Below are 23,125 nucleotides of genomic sequence, written 5' to 3' on the forward strand. Positions count from 1 at the left end.
ATATAGGAATAACAAAAGCAGCAATCCGGTTTGCAATTCATTTGTTTAAAGCCACAGCCAAGTTAATTGAAGAATAGTTTCATTTTATAGTTATTTTCTTTGAAATGATTTGCAATTAGCGTATTCCTGCAGCGTTTATTTATTTATTTATTTACATATTATCCTTCGTCCTGTCGTGTACTGCTGCTGCCTCCCCTATTCTTTTATTTAAATACAAATACGTTTTATTTAATGCAATTTCATGGGACAGAGGCATTACGTGAGGAATAAAAGAAAAGGAGAGAGAGAGAATGAGAGAATTTCCGTTCCGGAGTGTAATTCTGACGCGCCGGGGCGCGCGAACCGAGAAAGGAAAGAGCATTTTAATTCGATTTTTTCCCCCCTTTTGCTTTACCTTTTTTCTTCCTTCCTTCCTCCTACGGTCGCGGCGAATTTCCCAGGAGGATCGCGGCGCAGAAGGAGGAATAAAGGAAGATAGAGAGAAAAGAGAAGAGGAATTTAATAGGAATGAACGCAGGAGAAGAGGAAATAAAAAGAAAAGAAAAGAAAAGGTAGAGTCGAGGGAAGGAAATAAAAATAAATAAATAAAAAGGATACGGAAAGGTTAAGGTATAAACACGTGAGGGAGATCTCACCTGTCTCGTTTAATTGACACGCGCACCGATTCGGTAAACGCGTTTATTTATTATTTTGTTTTCGAAAGCAATAATATCCATGAGGGGGAAATCGATGGAAAAATATTAAGTGTGTATCTGTCGGGGTTGTGAAGCGGAGCGAGGTGAATTCTAGTTAGAGAGACGTGCGAGAATATGCGAGATGAAAAGAAAGAGCACATAGCACCTTTTGTGCGCTGCATATTCGATAATATCCTTTAGAGGAGAGGCGGGAGGAGGACCGTCCGCATCCTTGTTGGAGGTCCTTGATAGGACGTCGACAATCTCGCTTGGTCCACTGCCCTTTCGGATCTCTAGCCGAGTGTGAACTTACGGACAATGGAAACGCGTAACGACGTGTCGTCGTCCATACAAAAGTGTAACAAACCCCGGCACCATACACACACATGCATGCATCTGGAAAAAAGGGGTTTCACACAACAACAGCAGAATGAGCAAAACATGTAGAGGAAGGAAAAACGAGAAGAAGCAGAAACGACGATTACGTGATCCAAATTGGATAATTAACCTTCCGCGACCCCCGAGCGCGCATTTTGCTCTCCTCTCATCTCCACCAGATACCAATCTCTCCATGCAAAAGCCGGCGAAGAGAGATAATTATCTTTCAGGGACGAGAGACGATTCCCATTTTCCACCTCACCCTGCAAAAGAAGGTGTTAAATTGTTCCCAACTTAAATTTTTTTTTGCCGTTGCAATTTCGTCTCTCCAATTAAACACAAAAAGGGAGGTGTTGTATCCAAGAGCACACATAAGAAAAGAAAAGAGTAGAGTTTACAATAATAAAACGTGTGCGCGAAAATTGATTAAACCCCCGAAAACGACCCGAAATTTAATTAGGAAACTTCGGAGGAGGAACCGCAATGCACGTAATTGCCCGAAGCATTTTTCGACCATTAAGAATTTCATAATTACATCTCCTCCCGGAAAACCGAGAATAATAATGTCGAGGAAAGACGTAAGAAAGTTAACAAAAAAAAACACAACGACTACGAAGAAATCTAATTGGGATCCTGGGCGGAAAAAATTAACTCCGCCGCAAAACTTAAACCAAGTTTTCCCTAATCTTCGCTCATTCGATTACATTCATACACTAATTAAAAATTATAACTGAAAAAATGATGATTACAACTAACAATTAAAGAAAAAATAGTTACAAAACAAAAAAAAGCACTATTTCAGCATTTACATTCCGAAATTGAAGAATTAAATACTGCTAAAATTTTGGCTTCATTTATAAAAAAAAAAAAAAACCGGTATATGCACTCAACAAAGCGGAAGTAGCATACGGATTGAAACAAAACAAAACAAAAAAAAAACGATGACACAATTACGGATTCCATTATTGTATGCGTTCGCGTCGTGATTTATGTAGCAGAGCAGAGCGCGGAGGTGTTGTGTCCGGAATGGGGCAAAAATCGCGTTTTTATTTATTTTATTTTTATTTTTTATGTTTGCTGCATCCTCCCCGACGCTGCAGACGAGATTATTTGTAAATATTTAACGCAATTACTTTAATTTACGGCTCGCTGCGTATTCAGACGCGCCCCGGTTTTCCATTTCGGGGACGATCCCAGGACGACCATAATTCGCTTAGAGAAAGAGAGAGAGAGAGACTAAAGAAGAAATAAACAAAACAGAACGCAATTCGTATTATTTATTTTTCACGTTTTAAGCCCATGAAAAACGGCGTACGTAGAAAAAAATATATATATAAAAAAGGAGGTGTAGTGTCAAGTAATATGAAAATTAAAGTTTCATTATTTTACTTAATCGTTTCCTTCACTTGAAATATGTTTATTTTGATACAGTTATGGCTTTGTTTAGGTGGTTATATTAAGAGGTTAACTTTTAGTCGCTATTCCCAAATGGGTTGTACCCTTTCGAATTAAAGACACACATCAATTGCGTGGCAAGTACCTCCATTTGCTGCGGATGGAATTTTTCGCCGTTGAGCCCGGAGGTATTCAGCAATTTCGAGCGAGAATAATATGGGAAGAGATATCATTCCCGAAAGTTTTCGTTAAACAAACACAAACGCATAATTAGCATACAGTTCCAAGTACGTGGTCGATGTACTTATGTGTCTGAGTGTGAGTTTGGATGGGTATGGCGCGGGTAGGTAATGTTGGAAAACGGAGCATTTCGCACGGCGTATAATCGGGGACCGATAGCATCGCTCGGAATAAACGGTAATTGGCGGACTTATTCTTCGGCTAATGTGTTTACCTTACCCCCCATTCTTGCAATTTAACGAGAGATATCGTCATTACCGAAGCGACTATCTTCATCATAGTAGCACAAAACTGAGGAGGAGTGAGAAAGATCGAGTAGGATACTCGGGTCGTGTTATATTAACGCAGCATGCAAGCAAACCCGAAACCCAAAACTCGATAATTACGCCGTATTCACGACCCCTTCGCATATATCGCTCGACTCGTGTGTGTGTGTTTGTACGTGTTACGGCTTGGAGGGAAAACACACATACTCACAGTCACATGCATATAGAAATAGAGAGGGTTGGAAAATGTAGGAAGGAGAACCAAATCCGATTGCGAAAATTTCACTTTGTCAGGCTTACGAAGAGCTCCCCACGAACGGCGGCGGGGGAAACATCGACGCCCGATGATTTACTGCAAGCCGCTCAGACATAGAGAAAGAGAGAAAAGTGAAATAAATAATGAAAAACAGAGAGAGAAGGAAAGAGAAAAAATACCCCCGGAAGCCCTTTTTATTTCATAATCAATCGATACAAATTGACTGGGATAATCCGAGGATTAATTTATTAATGCACTGCCGTTCTGATCGAACTTTGAAAGACAGCCCAGGATAAACGATGTACATTTACATCAATTTTGTACGTTTTTCCATTAATAATCTTATAATCTATACTAAGTTAAGTTAACGCAGATTTAATTGGTGGATGGAATTCGTGAATTGTTCAGGTGATGATCATCATCCTCAATGAAAATTCAAAACTGCAATTGATCCGTATGAAATGCAAACGGTGGGCATATTTATGGGGTCGTGAAAACGGTCCGAGGGATAATGGGGTGCCCTTGTAATTGACGCCAAACCGATCACACATTTCCATCCCCCCCCGTCGTTTCGCAGGACAAGACTTGTGTGTGTGTGTGTCCTGCATGTTATATGGAATATAGGTGTGCAACGAGAGAGTAATGGTTCGATTAAACTGATAAAGTGGCTTTTCGACGATAGAGAGAGGAGCCATTAGGGAGGAGAGAATCGTTTCCCCCCCAAAACCCTCTCTCATCGGCGAATAATGCTGCCACTTCGGTTTCAGCAATCAGCACCAACAATTAAACACTCTCACAGCAGCATCTCCGCCCTTTACAAACACAACAAAAAAAAAATAAACGAAACCATTAGAAATCCAAACTTGATTCATTAACTTATAGATATAAATTTGTATGCGGCCCGTGGGCCGCAAACGGCCCTTCCTTCGTTCACGCGTCAACTCGAACAATTAAAGCTGCGGAATCGCTTGATTAGATGATAATCAACCGCCGGGGACGTGCTGAAATTAATCGCGACGCGTTAATTTGCGTTTTCATCAAGGAAATTACGTGGAATCTCGCACTTTTCCCTTCCATTCACCAACTCACTCTTGTTTTTTTTTCATGCATTTCCACTTCGTGTGCCAAGCCATTATTAATTGCCTTTTGTGATGAGCTTTTTCTGAAAATGCCGCAAATGATAAATCGACTCGGAGAGGGTTGATGTTTTGATTGCCGAAGATTATGTGTATCTCACGTCCAAGATATATATCACACCGAGATATGCGGAGAGATACCTTAGTATGCATGTCAAGTAGTGAGTGAGTGAATGTGAGATTTAGTGTATGCGAGAGTGAGACGCGAAGGGTTTTGGTTTGGTGGGTGGAGGGCGGCAATAAAGGGCGCTAGCACCCCCGCGCCGATGAAGTGCATTATCAGTTTCCCAGACAAAGTTCAAACATATATAACCCTCGTAAAACACAAGAGCTTTCCGCTATTAATACTGGCGACGAGATCACGTTCGCCAAATTTAACGGCGACAGCGCTTCGCTACCGCCGACGTCGACGTCGCGGCGCCGACCAACTTTTCCAATAGCTCCGGATGTTTCATGCAAAGAACAAAAATACATAGATAAAGTGTGCACCCACTCGATTATTCCGCCCGCAACGGTTGAGTCATCCCGAATAAATGATGACGACGATAATGAAAAAAAGAAGGGTTAAAAACGTACAAAAAAAAAATAAATAGGAAGCAGTGATCGATTTTCGGTCTACGTTTTCCCCGATTTTTGGCCGGTGGTGGCGATGACCGTGTTCCAAAGCCCACTGCAACCCACCACCCCCGGACGCTCGCTACATACATTCATACACACACACTCACACACATTCGGTCAACAGCGTACAAATTCCGTCTAATTGCGTTTGGCCCGGCCCCAGAACTCCCAAAGGAATCCCCGAATGTCGGAACCCTCCTTTTTCCCCCTTTTGGAAACCGAATTGATCGATACGTGCCCGTCCGCCGCCGCTTCGCAATTTGCCAAAAACACAACTGCAACTTTAAATTATCCGCTGAATGCACACAGGAAATCCACATCCTCTGCCATTCCAGCAAATACCATTCCAACAAACAACATTCACCGCACAAATTCACCCAAATAAGATTGTGTTTTGTTGCGCAACATACAGTAGCAGTTATATGTAAATCGAATTTGAATAAACTACAATTAAAAAAAATGTTTAAAAAGAAAATTTATGATGGTAAGCGTTGTAATTGAATTTTCGCTTTCGCTGGAAGTCCGAAGCGCAACAAAAACACGACGTAATCCTCTTCCGGATAATTTCCAGGGGCTTCGGCGACGATAAATAAGCGGGGTGGAGATGCGCGTTTTTTTCTTCCTTCTCTCGTTCCACCTGCACATTCCACCTTCCAACGAAGGGTGGATGTGTATATAAATAAGGGATTCCGGGATAAAGTTTAAACGGCGCGCAGGCCGAGAGAGAGAGAGAGCCCTCAGGCCCAACGGTTTAATATATATATGGAGGCGTCTTTCCAAGGGAAAAGGGCAATTTTACGAATACATTTCGCAATTAAGGTAAAGTTGAGAATTTATATGTCGCAATTGGAGTTGTCGGGATATATCTAGGAGTGAGAGGGTGAGGGAGGGTTGGATGGAAGAAGCGGGAGGAGGAGGAGGTCGCACCATCTGCACGGCCCTAAGGGAATTCCGGCTGGCAAGAACTTCCACAATACATATTTGCGCGCCGCGCGAGACTTTAAATTCCCGCAATTAACCGGAAACTAATTTACAAAACGCGCGACACACAACTTCCGGCGCACACAGAGAAGCCGTACGCGCCTCAATTGAATTTCCAAGAAAACCCCCCTATATACGAAATTAATCCCATAACTTGTCGGATAACACACAGAGTGAGAGAGAGACTTCTACAATACAGCTCGACTTTAAGGCTTCAATAACTTATAGAAAATCCTAATCCGTGTATCCGTAACGACCGACTTAATTTCAAATTGAACATTCGACTTGCATCCCTTAAACAAATTGCGCCCCGATAAATTCGGCCTTATCTTTAATGCGGGAGCGGAAAGTAAAGGAATTACCTGCAGCAGATTTTCGTGGAAGCAGGACGACGAATTAAATAAAAAAGTGCTTGCAACTCACGTACGGGAGGGAGACCGCAATTAGCGCGGATGAATCAAGTTTTTCGCGTGTAATACGATTATCAAGCTTTATGCAAATCCCATTCAAGCCCTCAACGGAAAAAGGGTCACACACACGCGCACGCACGAACAGGAAAAGTTGTTACAAAAAAAAATTGTATATATATATTTTAACAGAAGGTTAAAGTTTTTCTTATATTTATCGTTTTTTTTTTCCTTTCGCTGCGAGCGATTTGATAGGAGCGCCAAAGTTTCCTGGATATAAATCAACGTCATCCCGCGTTTCCTTTCCGATGGATGTAACAAAGTTTCAATTTCCCCGAATCGAACAGACATTAAGATTTGATTCAGGTTCGCGCGCGTCGCTGAGATAACGTCGCGCGGTTTCTTTTCTGCCCATCAGGACTAAGAAGAAGAAGTAGAAGTTGAAATCGCCAAAACGAAAAAATGAGTTGAAAAGGGGGAGCGCCGACATAAATAAGATAATGGTCTGAGCAAGAAGATATTTTCTGCCTTATTGGGCGGCAGATAAATGCTTATGCGTGTATATGTGTGTGTTCTTTCTTTTTTTTATCCGTATCCTTTTCGGCCGTCCAAAGAAGTGGAGTCAATCTAAAACCGAGCTTTCGGGTTAGGTTCATGAGGAACGCCATCTGTATCTCATTTTAAGAACTATTATAGAAACACGTTGAAATTGCAGCAATGAGAAACCTAATCCTAAGCAGGAACAGGAAGAAATAAGAAACCGCACTGTTCCGGAAGACTGGGGTGCGCTTCGAGGTCACCGCACGAATCAATTAGGGGATTAATATAATGGCTTTGTCCCTGCCCCTATTTTCGATTAATTTTATAAAAAAAGAAACTAATTAAAATACATATGGCACTGTGAAAGTGTGAGAGAGAGAGAGACTAAGATGAATACGGAGAGTTCAAAAGGAAAACTTCGGGCGTCGCGAATCGCGCGTTCTCCTCCTGCAAAAACAAACCTCGCCGACCGAACAACAAGTTTCTCGTCGGGGAAGAAACTTGCTCTCGCATTCCCCGGCATTGTTTCGCCGAAACTTTTCAGTCCATTTATAAACACAAACACACACAAAACTGAGTGGAGAACGTGAGAATGTGTGTGTGTGTAGAAAGAGAGACGTCGGATGAGAGAATTTAAGCGAATTCCCAAAACCGAAAAGTGGCCGCGGCCCATAACAATTACGGTTATGTAACGCAATAAAAAGCCCTTTGCGAGCCAGGCCTTCTGAATACATTATGCGGGTCCGAGTAATTCCATCAACGTACGTTTTTTTTGTTTTTACCAAAGAAAACATTTTGTTTTTGACACTGCACCTCCTAATTACAGTAAACCCATAAAAATATAGATCGATTTCTATATTTGAACTTACACATTTCATAGATATAAACTGAGAATGAGAATGGTTACCTTACGTTTCTCTTTATCTTTTTTTTTATTTGCGGTTTGATGAGGTGAAATGGAAGAGGGTTCTCGGTTTCTCCGTTTGTATGTGTGGATCGTCGTCGTCAAAGGGAGAAGACCGGAGCAAATACATGTGTGGGGTTGGTTTTTGGGATCGCGTGCAGTTATTAGATTTCTAGGCAAACACAGTTCGTGAAACAGCTGCGACGCGACGCTCCTAATGGCGACGTCGCGGCGCCTCAACCTATCGATTGATACAAACCAACATTACGCGAATATATATATATAGAGAGAGAGAGATATAAATGAAGATGTCGTGGCCATACGGACGTCGAGGTTCTTGACTTCGCTACATTTGAATGAAAGAAAGAGAAGGGATTGGGAGGTGCTGTGTCCGCGATTCGGGAATACAAAAGCTTATATTATGGTGTAACAATAACTTTTTATGGGTATGTTTTCCTCGAACTTATACTGCCGCAATAAACATGATGAAAAGCTTATTTTATGGAACGCTCGCTGGTGGGGAAAGTTTATGGAAATCACGGAACATTGATATTATAATAATAATTTCGATTTTCTTTGCTGAGAAGCGAACGAGAGGTGTTGTGACCATGGGATAAAATCGTCGAAAGTTTCGATAGTTCTTCCATCTCTTGCCATTTTAAAATTTTAGAAAGTGCAACAGCTCCTTTTAAATGAATCTCGTCTTGGACGGTCGGAGATAGAGGTTTAAAAATGAACGAAGTCTGCAAACAGGCGAAGGAAAAAGAAACGAGCACGAGGAGAAGTCGTATTGGAAACGAGATGAGGGGAACGCGCCATAAATCGTCCGGCCATTGTAACCAACACCCACTCGTCGGTACAGTCCTGAAGAGATACGCATCTCCTCTCGCTCACTCTCTAAAAGCAATGAACTCGCAGGACGAGAAGAAGTAGAGACGACACTCCCACAGCAACAATTCGAACGTTGCTCGATTCAGCTGTTAAACATTTTCAGAGAAAATTGCAGAGATGAGTTTGAAGAGATTATCTAATCGCGCGGCGAAGCCCAAAAAAGTCTTCTTCATCCACCAACCAACCAACCATCATCATAATCATCTTCTCGACCAACAAAACACGAGGACGGCGACGAAACCACATCAAACCAAAAGTCCTGTTCTTGTTGCCCGAGGAATTTCTCTCTGCATCTGCAGACTCTGACCTTCTTGGACCGGTTCTGACGTCCTCGCGAACCCCGCGGACATCCGAGACCCCAGCCAAGGCCAAAACCCGAGCCGCATATTGAATAACACACACGAATACACGAGAGAAAGAAAGAGAGGGAGAGATAAAAACGAAACGAAAATAAATATAAAAGAAAATAAAAATAATAAAACGAATGTGCGCGATCTGCGCCCAAGGAGGATAATAAACCCGAGGACGGTTTTTAATTAAATTTCCGAAGCATCATTCGAAGAGGATCATGAGAATGAGGAGGTGGAGGTGGAGAGAAAAAGACGAAAAAAAAAAAACAGCCGCAGCGCACATATCATCAGTCTTTGGTAATTGATGAATGGAGTCAGCAGTGGAAGAAAGAGCTTTTTTCACTTCACGGACCGAGGAAATAGTCATGTTACATATATATATATAGAGATGATATAGGTATTCAGAGGGTAAAGCTTTTAATAAAATATGTGGCCGTTTTGATGTATGAGAAATGAAGGTCTCTTTCTCTCTGCACACTCACTCACTAACGTACGTACACATATATAGTATGGGTTGGATGGATGGATGGCTTTGCTGTTAGCAGCGCACACGGAACGCAGACTTGGGCAGAGAGAAAGAGCACTGTTTGATCTATTTTTAGATCGATGATGTGTTATTTCTGAAGCGCGGATTGCGTAATCGCCTCCGCCACTTAAGTCTCCGCATACTTGATCATACCGAAGAGAACGTAGTGTGTTTCGTTTCTGATGCGCGATGCCACGACACGAATTAATGCAACCTTTTGCTCGCATAACTGCTTAATAATTACATCGATGTTGGAGCGATATTCGTTAAGATATTTGGAGGGAAACTCTCTGGATAAGTCTCGGCAATTAATGAAACGACACTAATTGACGCAAGACGTCTAAGATATAGAATGAGAGAGAGAGAGATATAGACACAATGTGAACGCTTTTGGGAACAATAAGTCTGATGCCTCCAATTTGGCGATATATCAAATTATACGCGCGCGCGCGAGAGAGAGAGAGAGCAGGAAATATGGCTGACAGTGACAAGTATTGTTCGGTAATGTCATCAGGAGCGCACGGATTATAATTTCAATGTTCCTACATTCAACCAGATATGAACGGAGGGACAGAGAGAGAGAATGCGACCTCCAAGTCCTCTATCTCTCAACTCTCGCGATGGGAATGGAAATTCGGGATGGATGTGCTCCGGTTCGGCGACACAGATGGAGCCACCGAATGATACCACTTCGGAATGTGCAATCAAACGCGACCCACGGACGCGCACATGCTTTCCTCCTTTCAATTAATTATATGTGGGACAGAGGCAAACGCACACATCCTTATTACACCAGAACACACATCATTCACGTCCACAATGATGTAACACATCATCATCAAAACCAATTTTTAAAGATAATTTAAATAAAATTCGATATCATTATCGAGATCACGATGAAAGATGAAAAAGTTTGCTTACCTTGATGCTGTCGTAGCAGGCGGTGACACGTCCGTTCTGCACCTCGACGTTGGCTGGTGGATGTGCGAACTTGCACTCTGTATCCGGTCTGGAGCATTTGTTCCTCTGGAACTCCCTGCAGACCTCCAGCTGCAGCCAACGGGAATCCTTCCCGTTCAGCAGATTGTTCATGTTAACCATGGCCATTTTTCTGTTGCTGTCGTAGGAGGGCGGCGGACAGCGGTAGAGGTGCTGGTGCGGGGAGGTGTAGTAAGGGTAGTACGCCGGGTCAATTGCGATGCTGTTGGGAGGACAGGAATTTATCACTCCTGCTCGGTTCTCTTTACGTGCAAAAATACCTCCAGGGAAATGTGGAGGAAGAAGGTTATGGCTGTTGTAGTAATACAAGTAGTAACTCAGCTCGACTCTTAGGTGCAACTAATGTTCATTATTGCAGTAACTAAGCGCGAGAGGAGGAAATTAAACTGGTTTCTTCTCCTTTTCGTATTATTATTATTATTACGATTCCCTTCGTTCCAGAGCAGGACTAGAGGAGGGTCAACAACAACAAAAGGTTTTTTTTTTTGTTAGGAAACAAGACTTGGGGTGTCTAATGAGGGGGCTGGATTTAAGAATCTTTCTGAGTTTTCTTTTGACTTTAACGCAGGAAGCGGGAAGGCAAAAGCGAAGCGGCTGTCGTTCAAAAGCTAGCGCATGTTTCACTTAAGGAAGAGAGATTTTTTTCTTTTTCGACGAAATTATAGGTAAAAACGACGGATCAGCAAGCCCTCTGTGTCTACTGCCGATGATTTCACTGCTTCTCTGATTTAATCAGCGATCTGCAATCAAACAAAATCAATAAAACAAAATTAGTCAACAATTTCACAGCTTCATTAACAATAAAAAACCCAAAATAATGAAAAAACTTGGAAATTGTAAAAATATCTTAAGAAAAAAAAAATTATAAATTGAGCAAAAATTATGTGGAGCAATAAAGATTTGCAACAAAGTGACTTAAGTGCAAGTCGACGATGCAGTGTAAAGTTACTCGGATCATGATGGTGGCAAGCAAAGAAAAGAATGGAGAAGAAACAAGAAAAGAAGCTCGGTTGCGTGACACACGGTGGTTTAAGGTTACAAACCGTCGTGACTTATTTCAAAAATATCCTCTTCGCCGGAAAAGATCATTGCTGCTTACACCCAGATACATATTATACACACACACATTTCTTCACTCACTTACTCTTTCTTCTCTTCCCATCATGAATAGAGAACGAGAATCATGAATCACATCTATAAATAGCGCAGCTCCCGAAACTGTATAACAATTTCGTTTTCTACAAAAAAAAAAAATGCGCAATTAAGAGTTTCATTTTCATCAATTCATTAGTTGCGTTTCAGGAACGTAATCCATTCCGCAGTAAAACTTAACGAGTCTGCAATGGAATTATTACATCGCGTCGACGTATCAAAAAAAAAAAAAAGAAAAGGGGCGCATTTCGTTTAAATATTTATAAACCCTCAAAAACCATCGTAATAAAAACAGAAATAATAATTGAGCAGAGGAAATTCTGATTAAAAGCGTATAATATGAGTGTAAGTGTGTGTATATTTGAGCCGTTTATAAAAATGCACGTGGGGGGCGCTATTTTTACGGCGCGCCCCCCGAAACCGAATTTAGGCCAAAAAAATCTATTTGTAATTGCGCCCACGCGTCGAAACACTGAAAGAAATGAACGCATACAAAACGTGCAAATGAATAAAACTATAGAATTATTTTTATTTCAATTTTGTTTGGTAAAAAAAAATCGATGAAGTAAGAATATAAAGTTAAAATTATTAAATTAATCATCAAACTCAAATTGTCATCTTTATTATTGTCTAATTCACTAACTGTAGCGATCATCCATTCGATAATAATCCATATCACATTTTGCTGAACTATTGCCAAATACCAAAGAAATTTACAATCTTCATACAATTTCAATTTGTAAAAATGAAAATTTGACGTATCATTTGATGCAGTGTGTATGATATGGGGGGGGAGTGTGGTTTTGGGCAGAGGCTCAATCAATTTCAGATGGGGTTAATTAAAATCGCACACGTAACAGATAAAATTATAATTAAAATGACAAAATCCAATTTCACACGACAATGCCTCGCAGATCTATGGTCGGCTCTGCGCCGCTCTGCAAGTTGCAAATTCTGAATTATCGGATGAGCGCCGCCGCCACAGCCGCCCCCGCGTTTTAAAGCCCTCTCGCATATACACCTCCACCAACCCCCTATACATACACACACACACACCTTGTTTCATATAATACAGCTTTTTGATGCAACGCAGAGGTCGTAATTTTCAACGCAAAGCCGGAAAATTTAAAGGCGCCACGTGCGAAATTAAGATCGGCGCCCCTCGCGGGAATTTATATACATATATATATATTTCAGACGATTCATCAGGACACCCAAGCTATCCCCCTAGCATTACAGAATTCTGCCCCGAAAGCACACTGAACGTCATATAAATTACACATTAAGTTGCGCCAAGTTATTTAGCGACGCCCGTAATAATAGCTGCTCCTGCTCTCTCTCCCTTCTCTTCCCAACCCCCCAAAAAAATGCTAATCCATTATCCTTGCACAATCAATCCTATCTACAAAGTAATTATTATTTAAAACAAAACCGCAGTTTTAACAAAACAACAACAGTCTTTATATTCGTAAACAACATTAATTACCCTAACGAACTTTAGAATTATACAAACTTTTTATTATTCCATTACTTTAACTACACTTATCAATTGTGTTATTTAATAATTAACAAAATTTTGTATTTCCGAAATTCAATAAAACATGTTAAGTGTTATAAGTTTTCGATTTACACAGAAGATGTCCGAGATTTTAGTTTATGGACTAGCGTCGTATATATCCGCCCTATCCGCAGGCTTGTGCAAAAGATGTCTGGGATTTAATGTTGTGGACAACCGGCGTATATATCCGCCCTATCCTTTATGCAAGCTTGTACATAAGATGTCTCAGATTTAAGTTTGTGGACAAGCGGCATATATATCCGCCTTATCCGCAGTCTTATACATAAGATGTCTGGGATTTAATTTTGAGGACGACCGGCGTATATATCCGCCCTATCCTTTATGCAGGCTTGTACATAAGATTAAGTGCAATTAAAATTTTGAAATCTGCATCATTAAAATACGCGATTATTTGTATAAGTGTGAGGGGGTTTGGTATGGTTTTTAACGCTTATCAAAACTTTCCAAACGATGTTTAGCCGCAAGTGGTCCGAGGCGGAGCGAAATTAATGGTCCCGAAAACGAGGAATTGATGAGAGAGGAAGTCGCGGAAAGTCAATTAAAATCAAACAAGGGGTGTGCGCACACAGCACAGCTAAAATATTCATATCTGAAGCGAGTCGCAAGCACTGGGGGCAGCAGTGGCAGCAATATATTACGTGATTCAAACAGCGACGACAGATTATCAAGGCCCGAGCATAAGTGACTAATTACGATCACAGAGGGGGCGGCGAAGGGCAGCCGTCGACATCGTCGCAGTCAAACATCGTCGGAGGCGGCGGCGGCGGCAATTTTTTAAAAACGTCGCGTCCATCTTCGTCGTCGTTAATTAATGGGAGAGAGAGAGAGAAAAAAAATGGACGGAAATTTATGGAACGCTGCCGCCGCCGCCCCTGGGACGCACGTTTAAGCAGCTTAATAATTGCGGCCGATGGCAGTTAAAGTGCAACGAAACCTTGGGATTAAATCATTAGCCTTCCGCCATCATCATCATCATCTCACTGAGCATCATTCTCTCTCATCCACCCATTCATTCATACGAGAAAGAGAAAGAGAGTTAAGTAGGTAGGATGAAAGATGACGGAGAGGGAATATAAAAAATTATTAAAATGGTCCCGAGCCAGCGGAGCGCGAGCGAAGCGCAATTAAGAAAAATTGTATTATTTTAATTGGCCAGACTGCGCTCTCGCGTAATCGTTAAAAATAACGCGGTTGCATAACGTTTGCGCTCTCTCTCTCTCTCTCTCTTTCTCCTCCAAAAGGGGTTGAAGAAAGATGAAGAAAGAGAGAAAAAAAATGCAAGATATTCCAGAGCGCACGCAAAGAAAGTAATCTGGATTAGAAGGATCCTATTTATTTTAATAATATTAATTTTTGCAATTTTATCCGCAGATTAAACTCCGGACGGAGTTTAAAACTAATTGAATTATTATCCTTAACGTAACAACACACACACATTGTAACAATTCAAAGCTTGCATCGATTCTGCCATGAGAGTTCGATGAAAGCCATCATCATCAAAGGCGGCGGCGACGGCGAACGCGCGGGTGCTTCAAAGGACCCCGGAAAATCAAAGACAATGGAAGCAGCTTTAAGCCCACTTATCGCATTATCTCGTGCTTATTTAATTTTTGTCCTCTCGCGTTTAAACGCTAATAATAACATTATTATACCTCGCGTTACGCCGCAACGAATCTTACATGTTGTTATTTATTCTTTAACTAATTACTCTCTTTTGTGTGCGCGCACCGCACACGCTCATTACGTAAATTATGCATCCGCAATTAATTACAATTACGCGGATTTAATTTAAATTTAAACAACAACAAAAAAAAAAACGTGAACTTGACTTTGAAAAAACGTTGATGATGATGATGATGAAAGATGAATATACATTATTTGGAAGGAATAAATGAATATAAACAGTTGTGCGTGTTTTTTCTTTCTTTCTCTCCAATTCTTTCATCTTCCTTCTATGGCCGAGAGAATTTTACCGTTGAAAGAACGAATCGTGACTTTCAGACGGTTTTTCTCGTTATAGAAAGACGCGCTCGCGTTCTCGACAATTAAGAGATACACCGTTATATAAAAAAAAAATGCCCCAATTTCCGTGATGACCGGGCGTTTCTTTCTTTATTTCGACTGGCGATTTATACATTTCCAAGAGGGATTACGGTGATCTCGTTCATCATCGAAAAATCGGATTAGTTGGAATTATTTTACTTTTTTTTTAATTTAGAGTTTATGTTGCAACGAAAGTGCATGCAATCAGTTACAGACTTTTCCTGCTCACACTCACAAAACCACTTTCATCTCAAATCAAATTCGTTACACATATTCAATCAATGTTTCCACTTAAAATTACATAATTGTACCTTATTACATTTTCACATTTGTTGAAATTTACTTCTGGTTTTACGAAATCCCAACTAGAAATATTCTAAAATTTTCAAGTATAATTCATGAAATTTAATTTATATTAAAATCAAAACGAAAATTGTATGTTTTCGTTAAATTTGTGGATTTATTGAATGAAAGTATGCACGATTCTTTAACTTCTTTTTTAAATTCTTTTCTTAAAGATATAATTTTGAGAACACGAAACGGTGGCACGACACGCACGAGGATAAAGAAGACGGAACGTTGAGCACGTTATATGGACGTACAAATATAAATTGTTCGGCTCGTTAATGCGAACTTTATACAAATATTTACATGGAAGGAGCAGTAAAATATTGTGTGTGTGTGTGTAACGTTTCCACTTCATCCTTCTTTTTGTTTCCTTCCAGTTCCAAAGGCAAAAACATACATCCTTAAAGTACGAAAGGCAGTGGAAGAGGAAAAACGCGAAAATTAAGGCGAAAGAAAACGCCGGTGAGTTTGGTTCTTCATTAATGAGCGAAAATGATACGTTTTTATATACACACAAAAATATACCTTAAAAGTATTTTACATGTTAATTTTACCGTTAGTTATAAAATTCTTTATAATTTATTTATATAATAATATATTGGAAAACAAACTGTGAATAAGAAATAATAGCGAACACGAGCATAAATTTGAAAAAGGAATGAGATAAGGTTGGGCATTTACATAGAAAAAACATTAAAGTTCATAGCGATTTATGCAAATGTTGGAAATGCCATTAGTGAATGAGAACGCGTATAGTTAGTGTCCGTTGAGCGAGAGATAGAATGTAGTGGGCGCAAGCCGCGAAACAGGCGTTTCTTTTTTCCACCGAAAAGGTCGAGAATTGTTCAACGTTTTTCGAAGCTGCGTATTTGCTTTTCAGTGAGGGTAATTTAACTTTTATGATATTGTATTCGACGTTAATTGAGTCGGACGTGGAGCAGTGGGTAATTCAATTCAAAGAGACAACGAGAGAAAGAGAGGAGAGATTGAGAGGAATGAAGAGAAGAGAAGAGCGAGGAGTGGAATCCCCGAGCATGGCGGAAGCAGATGGCGAACGTGAATAAATTTTATGCCCGAAAGCGAAAAAAAAAAGCGAGTCTATATAGGTTTAGTCTCAAACGCGGAATATTTCCTTTTGAACACATATATCCACCTAATATAATACCGCAATTTCCATGACGCACAGACACGTGGAAACCTGAAATTTTGGTCCGGAACTAAAGCGTCACAAAACAAAAATGTCACAAAAGAAACTTTGTCATATGTCTACTTAAATATTTACTTTAAGGTTATAAATATAAAGTGTTAATTAATTATATTGAAAAAGAAACATGACTATTTTGTTTTTTTAAACAACGAGGTTATGTTAATTTTCATTGTGGAAATCAGATTATCCTTAAGAGAGTTAAATATTTACCCTTCTTTTATAATAAATGAGATTTCAAATATAACATAAATATTATTTACAAAACACTAATCTTCATTGAAAATGTTATAAAAGAAGCGTTACTGTTTAATTTATTTGCAATTTTTTAACTCTTCAATTTTTATTCGACAGTTTTGACGTTAGTCATAAATGCTTCTTTTATGACAATATGGATTATAGATTTTATGGAAAACCGTATTAAATCTCATTATTCATAAAAGTATCATAAAAGAAGCGTTACTATTTAATTTCTTAGCAATTTTTTTAACTTTTGATGTTACGTCAATTTGTATTTGACAGTTGTGAAGTGTATATAATTTGAGGTTAATCAAAAATGCTTCTTTTATGACAATATGGACTATAAATTTTGAAGAAAACCGCATTAAATCACATTATTCATAAAAGTGTCATAAAATAAACGTTACTATTTAATTTCTTAGCAATTTTTTTTAACTCTTGATGTTACGTCAATTTTTATTTGACAGTTGTGATGTGTATACAATTTGAGGTTAGTCAAAAATGCTTCATTTATGACAATATGGATTATAAACTTTGAAGAAAACCGCATTAAATCACATTATTCATAAAAGTGTCATAAAAGAAGCGTTAATATTGGATTTTGTTGCATTATTATAACGATTCAAGTTTACATCATTCTTTTCATTTGACTAATGATAGATAACATGTTTACTTCCGATTATGATAAATTAGATTATAAATAATGCAGAGTGTCATAAAAGAAGCGTTACTATTTAATTTCTTAGCAATTTTTTTAACTCTTGATGTTACGTCAACTTTTATTTGACAGTTGTGAAGTGTATATAATTTGAGGTTAGTCAATAATGCTTCTTTTATGACAATATGGATTATAAATTTTGAAGAAAACCGCATTAAATCACATTATTCATAAACGTGTCATAAAAGAAGCGTTACTATTGGATTTTGTTACATTTTTATAACATTCAAGTTTACATCATTCTTTTCATTTGACTACTGACAGATAACATATTTACTTCTTTTATTATAAATTAGATTATAAATAAAATCGCAAGAATGATAATTCAGAGTGTCATAAAAGAAGCGTTACTATTGGATTTTGTTACATTTTTATAACTATTCAAGTTTACATCATTCTTTTCATTTGACTAATGATACATAACATATTTACTTCTTTTATAATAAATTTGATTATAAATAAAATCGCAAGAATGATAATGCAAGAGTGTCATAAAAGAAACGTTACTATTTAATTTCTTAGCAATTTTTTTAACTCTTGATGTTACGTCAATTTTTATTTGACAGTTGTGAAGTGTATATAATTTGAGGTTAGTCAAAAAATGCTTCATTTATGACAATATGGACTATAAATTTTGAATAAAACCGTATTAAATCACATTATTCATAAAAGTGTCATAAAAGAAGCGTTATTGTTGGATTTTGTTGCATTTTTATAACTATACAAGTTTACATGATTCTTTTTATTCGACTAATGATAGATAACATTTTTACTTCCGATTATGATAAATTAGATTATAAATAATGCAGAGTGTCATAAAAGAAACGTTACTATTTAATTTCTTTTGCATTTTTTTAACTCTTGATGTTACGTCAATTTGTATTTGACAGTTGTGAAGTGTATATAATTTGAGGTTAGTCAAAAATGCTTCTTTTATGACAATATGGATTATAAATTTTGAAGAAAACCGCATTAATGACAGATAACATATTTACTTCTGATTATGATAAATTAGATTAATAATAAAATCGCAAGAATGATAATGCAGAGTGTCATAAAAGAAGCGTTACTAAAGTATTACTATTGGATTTTGTTGCATTTTTATAACTATTCAAATTTACATCATTATTTTCATTTGACTACTTTTATGATAAATTAGATATCATAAAAGAAACGTTACCTAAGAAGTTGTCATTTTTTGACAATTGTGACAAATGACAATTAACAATTTTGACAGTTGTCATTTTTTTTATTTGACAACTGACATATTTACGTTTCATTTAATGTCAAGATGCATTATTGAAGCGTGAATTGATCCGATTCTTGGCGTAATAAAAGTCTTTCGAGATTTAGAAAGTAAATGAAGTGTATATTTCTCTCTCTCTCTATATATAAATATATATATATAAATAAAATGGCAGGAGACAATGGCCGAAAAGAAAGTCGAATGGAGCAATATTTTTTGGTCGTTGACCTACTGCGGGCTCTGACCTCTCGCAATCTCGAGAAAGAACAAAACAAAATCTTTTCTACTTTTGACTGCGATTATCCATAAGCATTAAGTAATTTCGTCGATGGATGCAGATTGCAACTTTCAAATTTTGTAAAACAACAAACAACAAGAAACGTTTCCTCAAAGCTTGAGATGAGACGAACCGAAAAGAGAAAATTTGCCATTATGACCCGAACGTACGTACCTCTCTTTTATGCATTACATAAATTGCAACATCTGCGAATTGCATACGTTACAATCTCAGGATATTTTCTTGCAGATGTAACATTATATAATTCCGTTTTATTTTTATTTTGCACCTTTTCTCTCTCTCTCTGTTAGTTGCATTTCTCGTGAAACGAAAATAGAGTGAAATAAAAACCCGACGAACGAGAATCGTGTCACGAGTAAAGATTTCTCGTGGAAACAGATACACACAGCTTTGATGCAGAATGCGCTAATCCACTTTATAATCCGTTGCGACACATACATTTATTCAATTCACAATATCTTTGGAAACATTTTGCTACAGATTTAACGAATTAAAGTAGACAATTATACAATATGTTATGCAATAAAGTGTACGTTACTAGTTAGTTCTCAGACCCGAAATACTTTCAACAACTCGATAAAACAACACGACTCTAATTGATGATAACCAACAAGAAACGATGTTTCCCCACAAAAGAGGAACGAGTCGAATGGATAATTCACGTACGCCGATGATTTCGATTTATGTAACGCTCTAGTCAAGGTCGCCGCGGCGCGATCAATTGTTTACCATATTATCTAATTTATTTATTCAATACGGTTTCGTATTCGTTCGGCCGACTGAAAACTGTGACTCATTACAATTAACTTTTCGTCCTCCAACATTCCTATTTACATTGAATAAAAATTAGTTTCACTACTGAATGAAACATTCATTTATTAATCATATTTCATCATTTATTAAATTAAGTTAAAGTTCACTTTAGTCATCAAATTTATTAATTTTTTTCTCTCTCTAATTTATTAACAAAATTTTGCATATATTTCTGAGTAAAAAGTACAAAATTTAACTTTAACATTACAATCTTAAAATTTAATAATTTAACAATTATTTTCATACATTGACAAAACGTTTTTTTTTTGTAAATAAAATTGTAAAATTTTTCATTTTCAAATAATTTTATACCCAACTTTTCTAACTACAAATACACACACACAAATCACCAGATTAAACCTCGCATGCACAGATTACGCTGCAATCGGAAATATCCAACCGATTACGAACGCGTAGAATCAACAATAACACACATCCCGTTATAATAATTTTTTTTATCTTATCTGGCAGCGAAAAGATTAATTTACGGATAAACAACGTTTGGAAACTAACACCTTTCACGTACATTCAATCCTCTTTAAAATTATCAAATTACAACTTGATTCAATAACCACAACCAACAACAACAAAAAAACAAAACATAAACGAATTTTAACGCAATCAAAACGCGATCAGAGTTGAGAAACAATTAGCAAACAAAAAAAAACGGTCGTATTAAATATTTAAAGAGAAAACGAATTAACTTCTTTTGGTTTTCGTGCGAAGCGAAATTCATACACGGTTTTTTTGCAGGCGTCCGACCGCTAATTGCCGAATGAAAACTTTCCCGTTGGGGGAAGAGAGAAAATCGGAAAAGCATAATGGAATTAAAACATATTTTAAAGCAATTTTCGCAGCGAGAAAATAATCAAATTTAAGCAGATTAAAGCTAAACCGAAATGTTCGATTTTCTTATTTCAAACTAATTTCGCGTCTATTTATTGACGTTTCAAGTAATTACAATTCGGCGAAAACCGCGTTGAAACATTTTTATGGCAATTGCCTTTTTTTATTTATCTAAACATAATTTCAGCTCAAAAATAGAAATGAGTTAAGACAATTTTATGAAAAAAAATAATTGTAAAATTAATTGCATCAATTAAGTTGATAACAATTTTGTACATTTAATTTAAAGTTTTAGAAATTTGTTGTTTAACGAACACTTTATGTAATTTAACGAAAGTTTAACTTTTGTGCAAATTGTTCCGTGTAAAATCTTGCAAATGTTAGCTCACACACGAGTCTCATATTAAACGTATTTAATCAAAACTTCGCCGCTGCTCTAAGAGGAAAATGTATTTCTGAGCACGGTTATTAGCACGGAACATTGAATTTAACATTGAAGTGTTAATCATCGTACTTTCCCTTTTTCACAAGGATTCAACATAATTTTTCTTAAAATTTATATATATAGAAAAAATACACTTTAAAAAGTGTCTGTTAATTTTTTCTTACTTAAAAATTATGTTTAAATTATTAATGATACAAGTATTAAAGATATTTTGTTAAGATATTAAGAGAGAAAAAAATTAGTAAAGTTTAAAAAAATCATGTTTAAAGATAGATTTTTTACGTGAATCTAAACATTAAAACTGTACGTTAAAATTACAAAATTTCACGTTAAAGTGTCTGTTAAAATTCCATAGTTTTAAATCGGTAACGTTAGCTTTGGGAGAAACGCGAACGCGATTTTCCTTCGTAACAGATAGATATTTTTATCCTCTCTTTCTCTCGCTTCACATGCACACAGACACACTCACAAAATCCACGCACACTCTGACAGATTAAATAAAGAATAAACCTAAATAAACATGGATCCGAAAGATAAACATTTCTCCCGATCTCCTCAGACGGCAGAGAAAATATACACGAAAACTTTCCGTGAAAAAACGATTGAGCTTTTTTCTCCTCTCTCTCTTCCTTTTCTACACCCTTCTATCAAAAAAAACCTTCATCAGACGCTCTTCAAATATTTTCCTCCACACAATAAATACATATATATATATAATATACGGATTGTCACTTTCCGTAATGAAGTTTTCTTCCCCCGTCGCATCCACCCTCATGAAATCAACAAATCTTAAGTTTATTTAAACAAATAGTTAAATAGAAATTTTCCCAATTTCCAATGTATCTTATTGTAACTTAAATAACTAGTTAATAATGGTAAGGGGACTCACTTTTTCAAGAAAAATCGGGTACGATTTTTCTCAGATTTTTTCCCCAAAGAGTTCTTTGTTTTTTTTGTTGATGATTATATATATATAATAATAATTTCACACACGAAGCACTAAGAGTTTATAGAATATTTCTAACGAAAGTTTTTCTTTCTTTCTTCAAAGAATCACCAAAAATATACGGATATATTTTTGGATCTAATTGTAAACCTTGTCACACAAGAAGCGATCTGAACTGAACTTCTTCGTCGGAGAACGCGACGGTAGCCCGAAATTCGAAAACTTGGTGTGGAAGAGAAGAGATAATATCCTCTTCTTCCGTCGATTGGCCAAACTTTTTTTTTACTCGCAACTTTTTCGCTCTTCTCGAAAGATAGAGAGAAAACAATCTGGAATACAGGAGTTCCGGTCGTTTTCTGCTGCTTCTTCGATAGACGTCTCCGCTCTCTCTGCACTCCTACACACCACACGAGTAGTAGTACGAGAGGTTGAGAGTGTACGAAAAGAGTGTGTGTGCGCTGCACACGTCGTCTCACGGTAAAGAGAGAGACACTGACTGGTTCAAGCGGGCAAGCTAAGCGGTCTGGCGGTAGGCAAGGGACTGACGGACGAATTCGCGCATACGGACGGTCTGTCGCGACAACGCGGAGGGCGCGAGGCGCACGCGTCGCCCCTTGCAACCGGAGGGCCCTGGAGGGCGGCGGCGGCGACAGCGGGTTGAGGACATAGGAGCAGGAGGAGGAGGA

At 37.8% G+C, this 23,125-nt stretch overlaps 1 protein-coding gene across 4 annotated transcripts in view; it reads right to left on the reverse strand.

The window, feature by feature from the left end:
* LOC108558231 (protein muscleblind) overlaps nucleotides 1–22,467 on the reverse strand; it is an 85,535-nt gene extending 63,068 nt beyond the window's left edge. For 2 of the 4 annotated variants that reach the window (XM_017915071.1, XM_017915069.1), the window contains exons 1-2: nucleotides 22,383–22,467; nucleotides 10,484–11,301 (exon numbers count right to left, since the gene is read on the reverse strand). In XM_017915071.1, the coding sequence (XP_017770560.1) occupies nucleotides 10,484–10,669 (186 nt within the window). In that variant the 5' untranslated portion in view covers nucleotides 10,670–11,301; nucleotides 22,383–22,467. Of the gene's footprint in view, nucleotides 1–10,483; nucleotides 11,302–22,382 lie in introns of those variants that run through there. The other 2 variants (XM_017915072.1, XM_017915070.1) reach the window with 1 other exon arrangement.
* Nucleotides 22,468–23,125: the final 658 nt, after the last annotated feature.

This window comes from Nicrophorus vespilloides, unplaced genomic scaffold, assembly GCF_001412225.1.
Source record: "Nicrophorus vespilloides isolate i.1.1-1 unplaced genomic scaffold, Nicve_v1.0, whole genome shotgun sequence".
Classification (NCBI taxonomy): Eukaryota; Metazoa; Arthropoda; class Insecta; order Coleoptera; family Silphidae; genus Nicrophorus; species Nicrophorus vespilloides.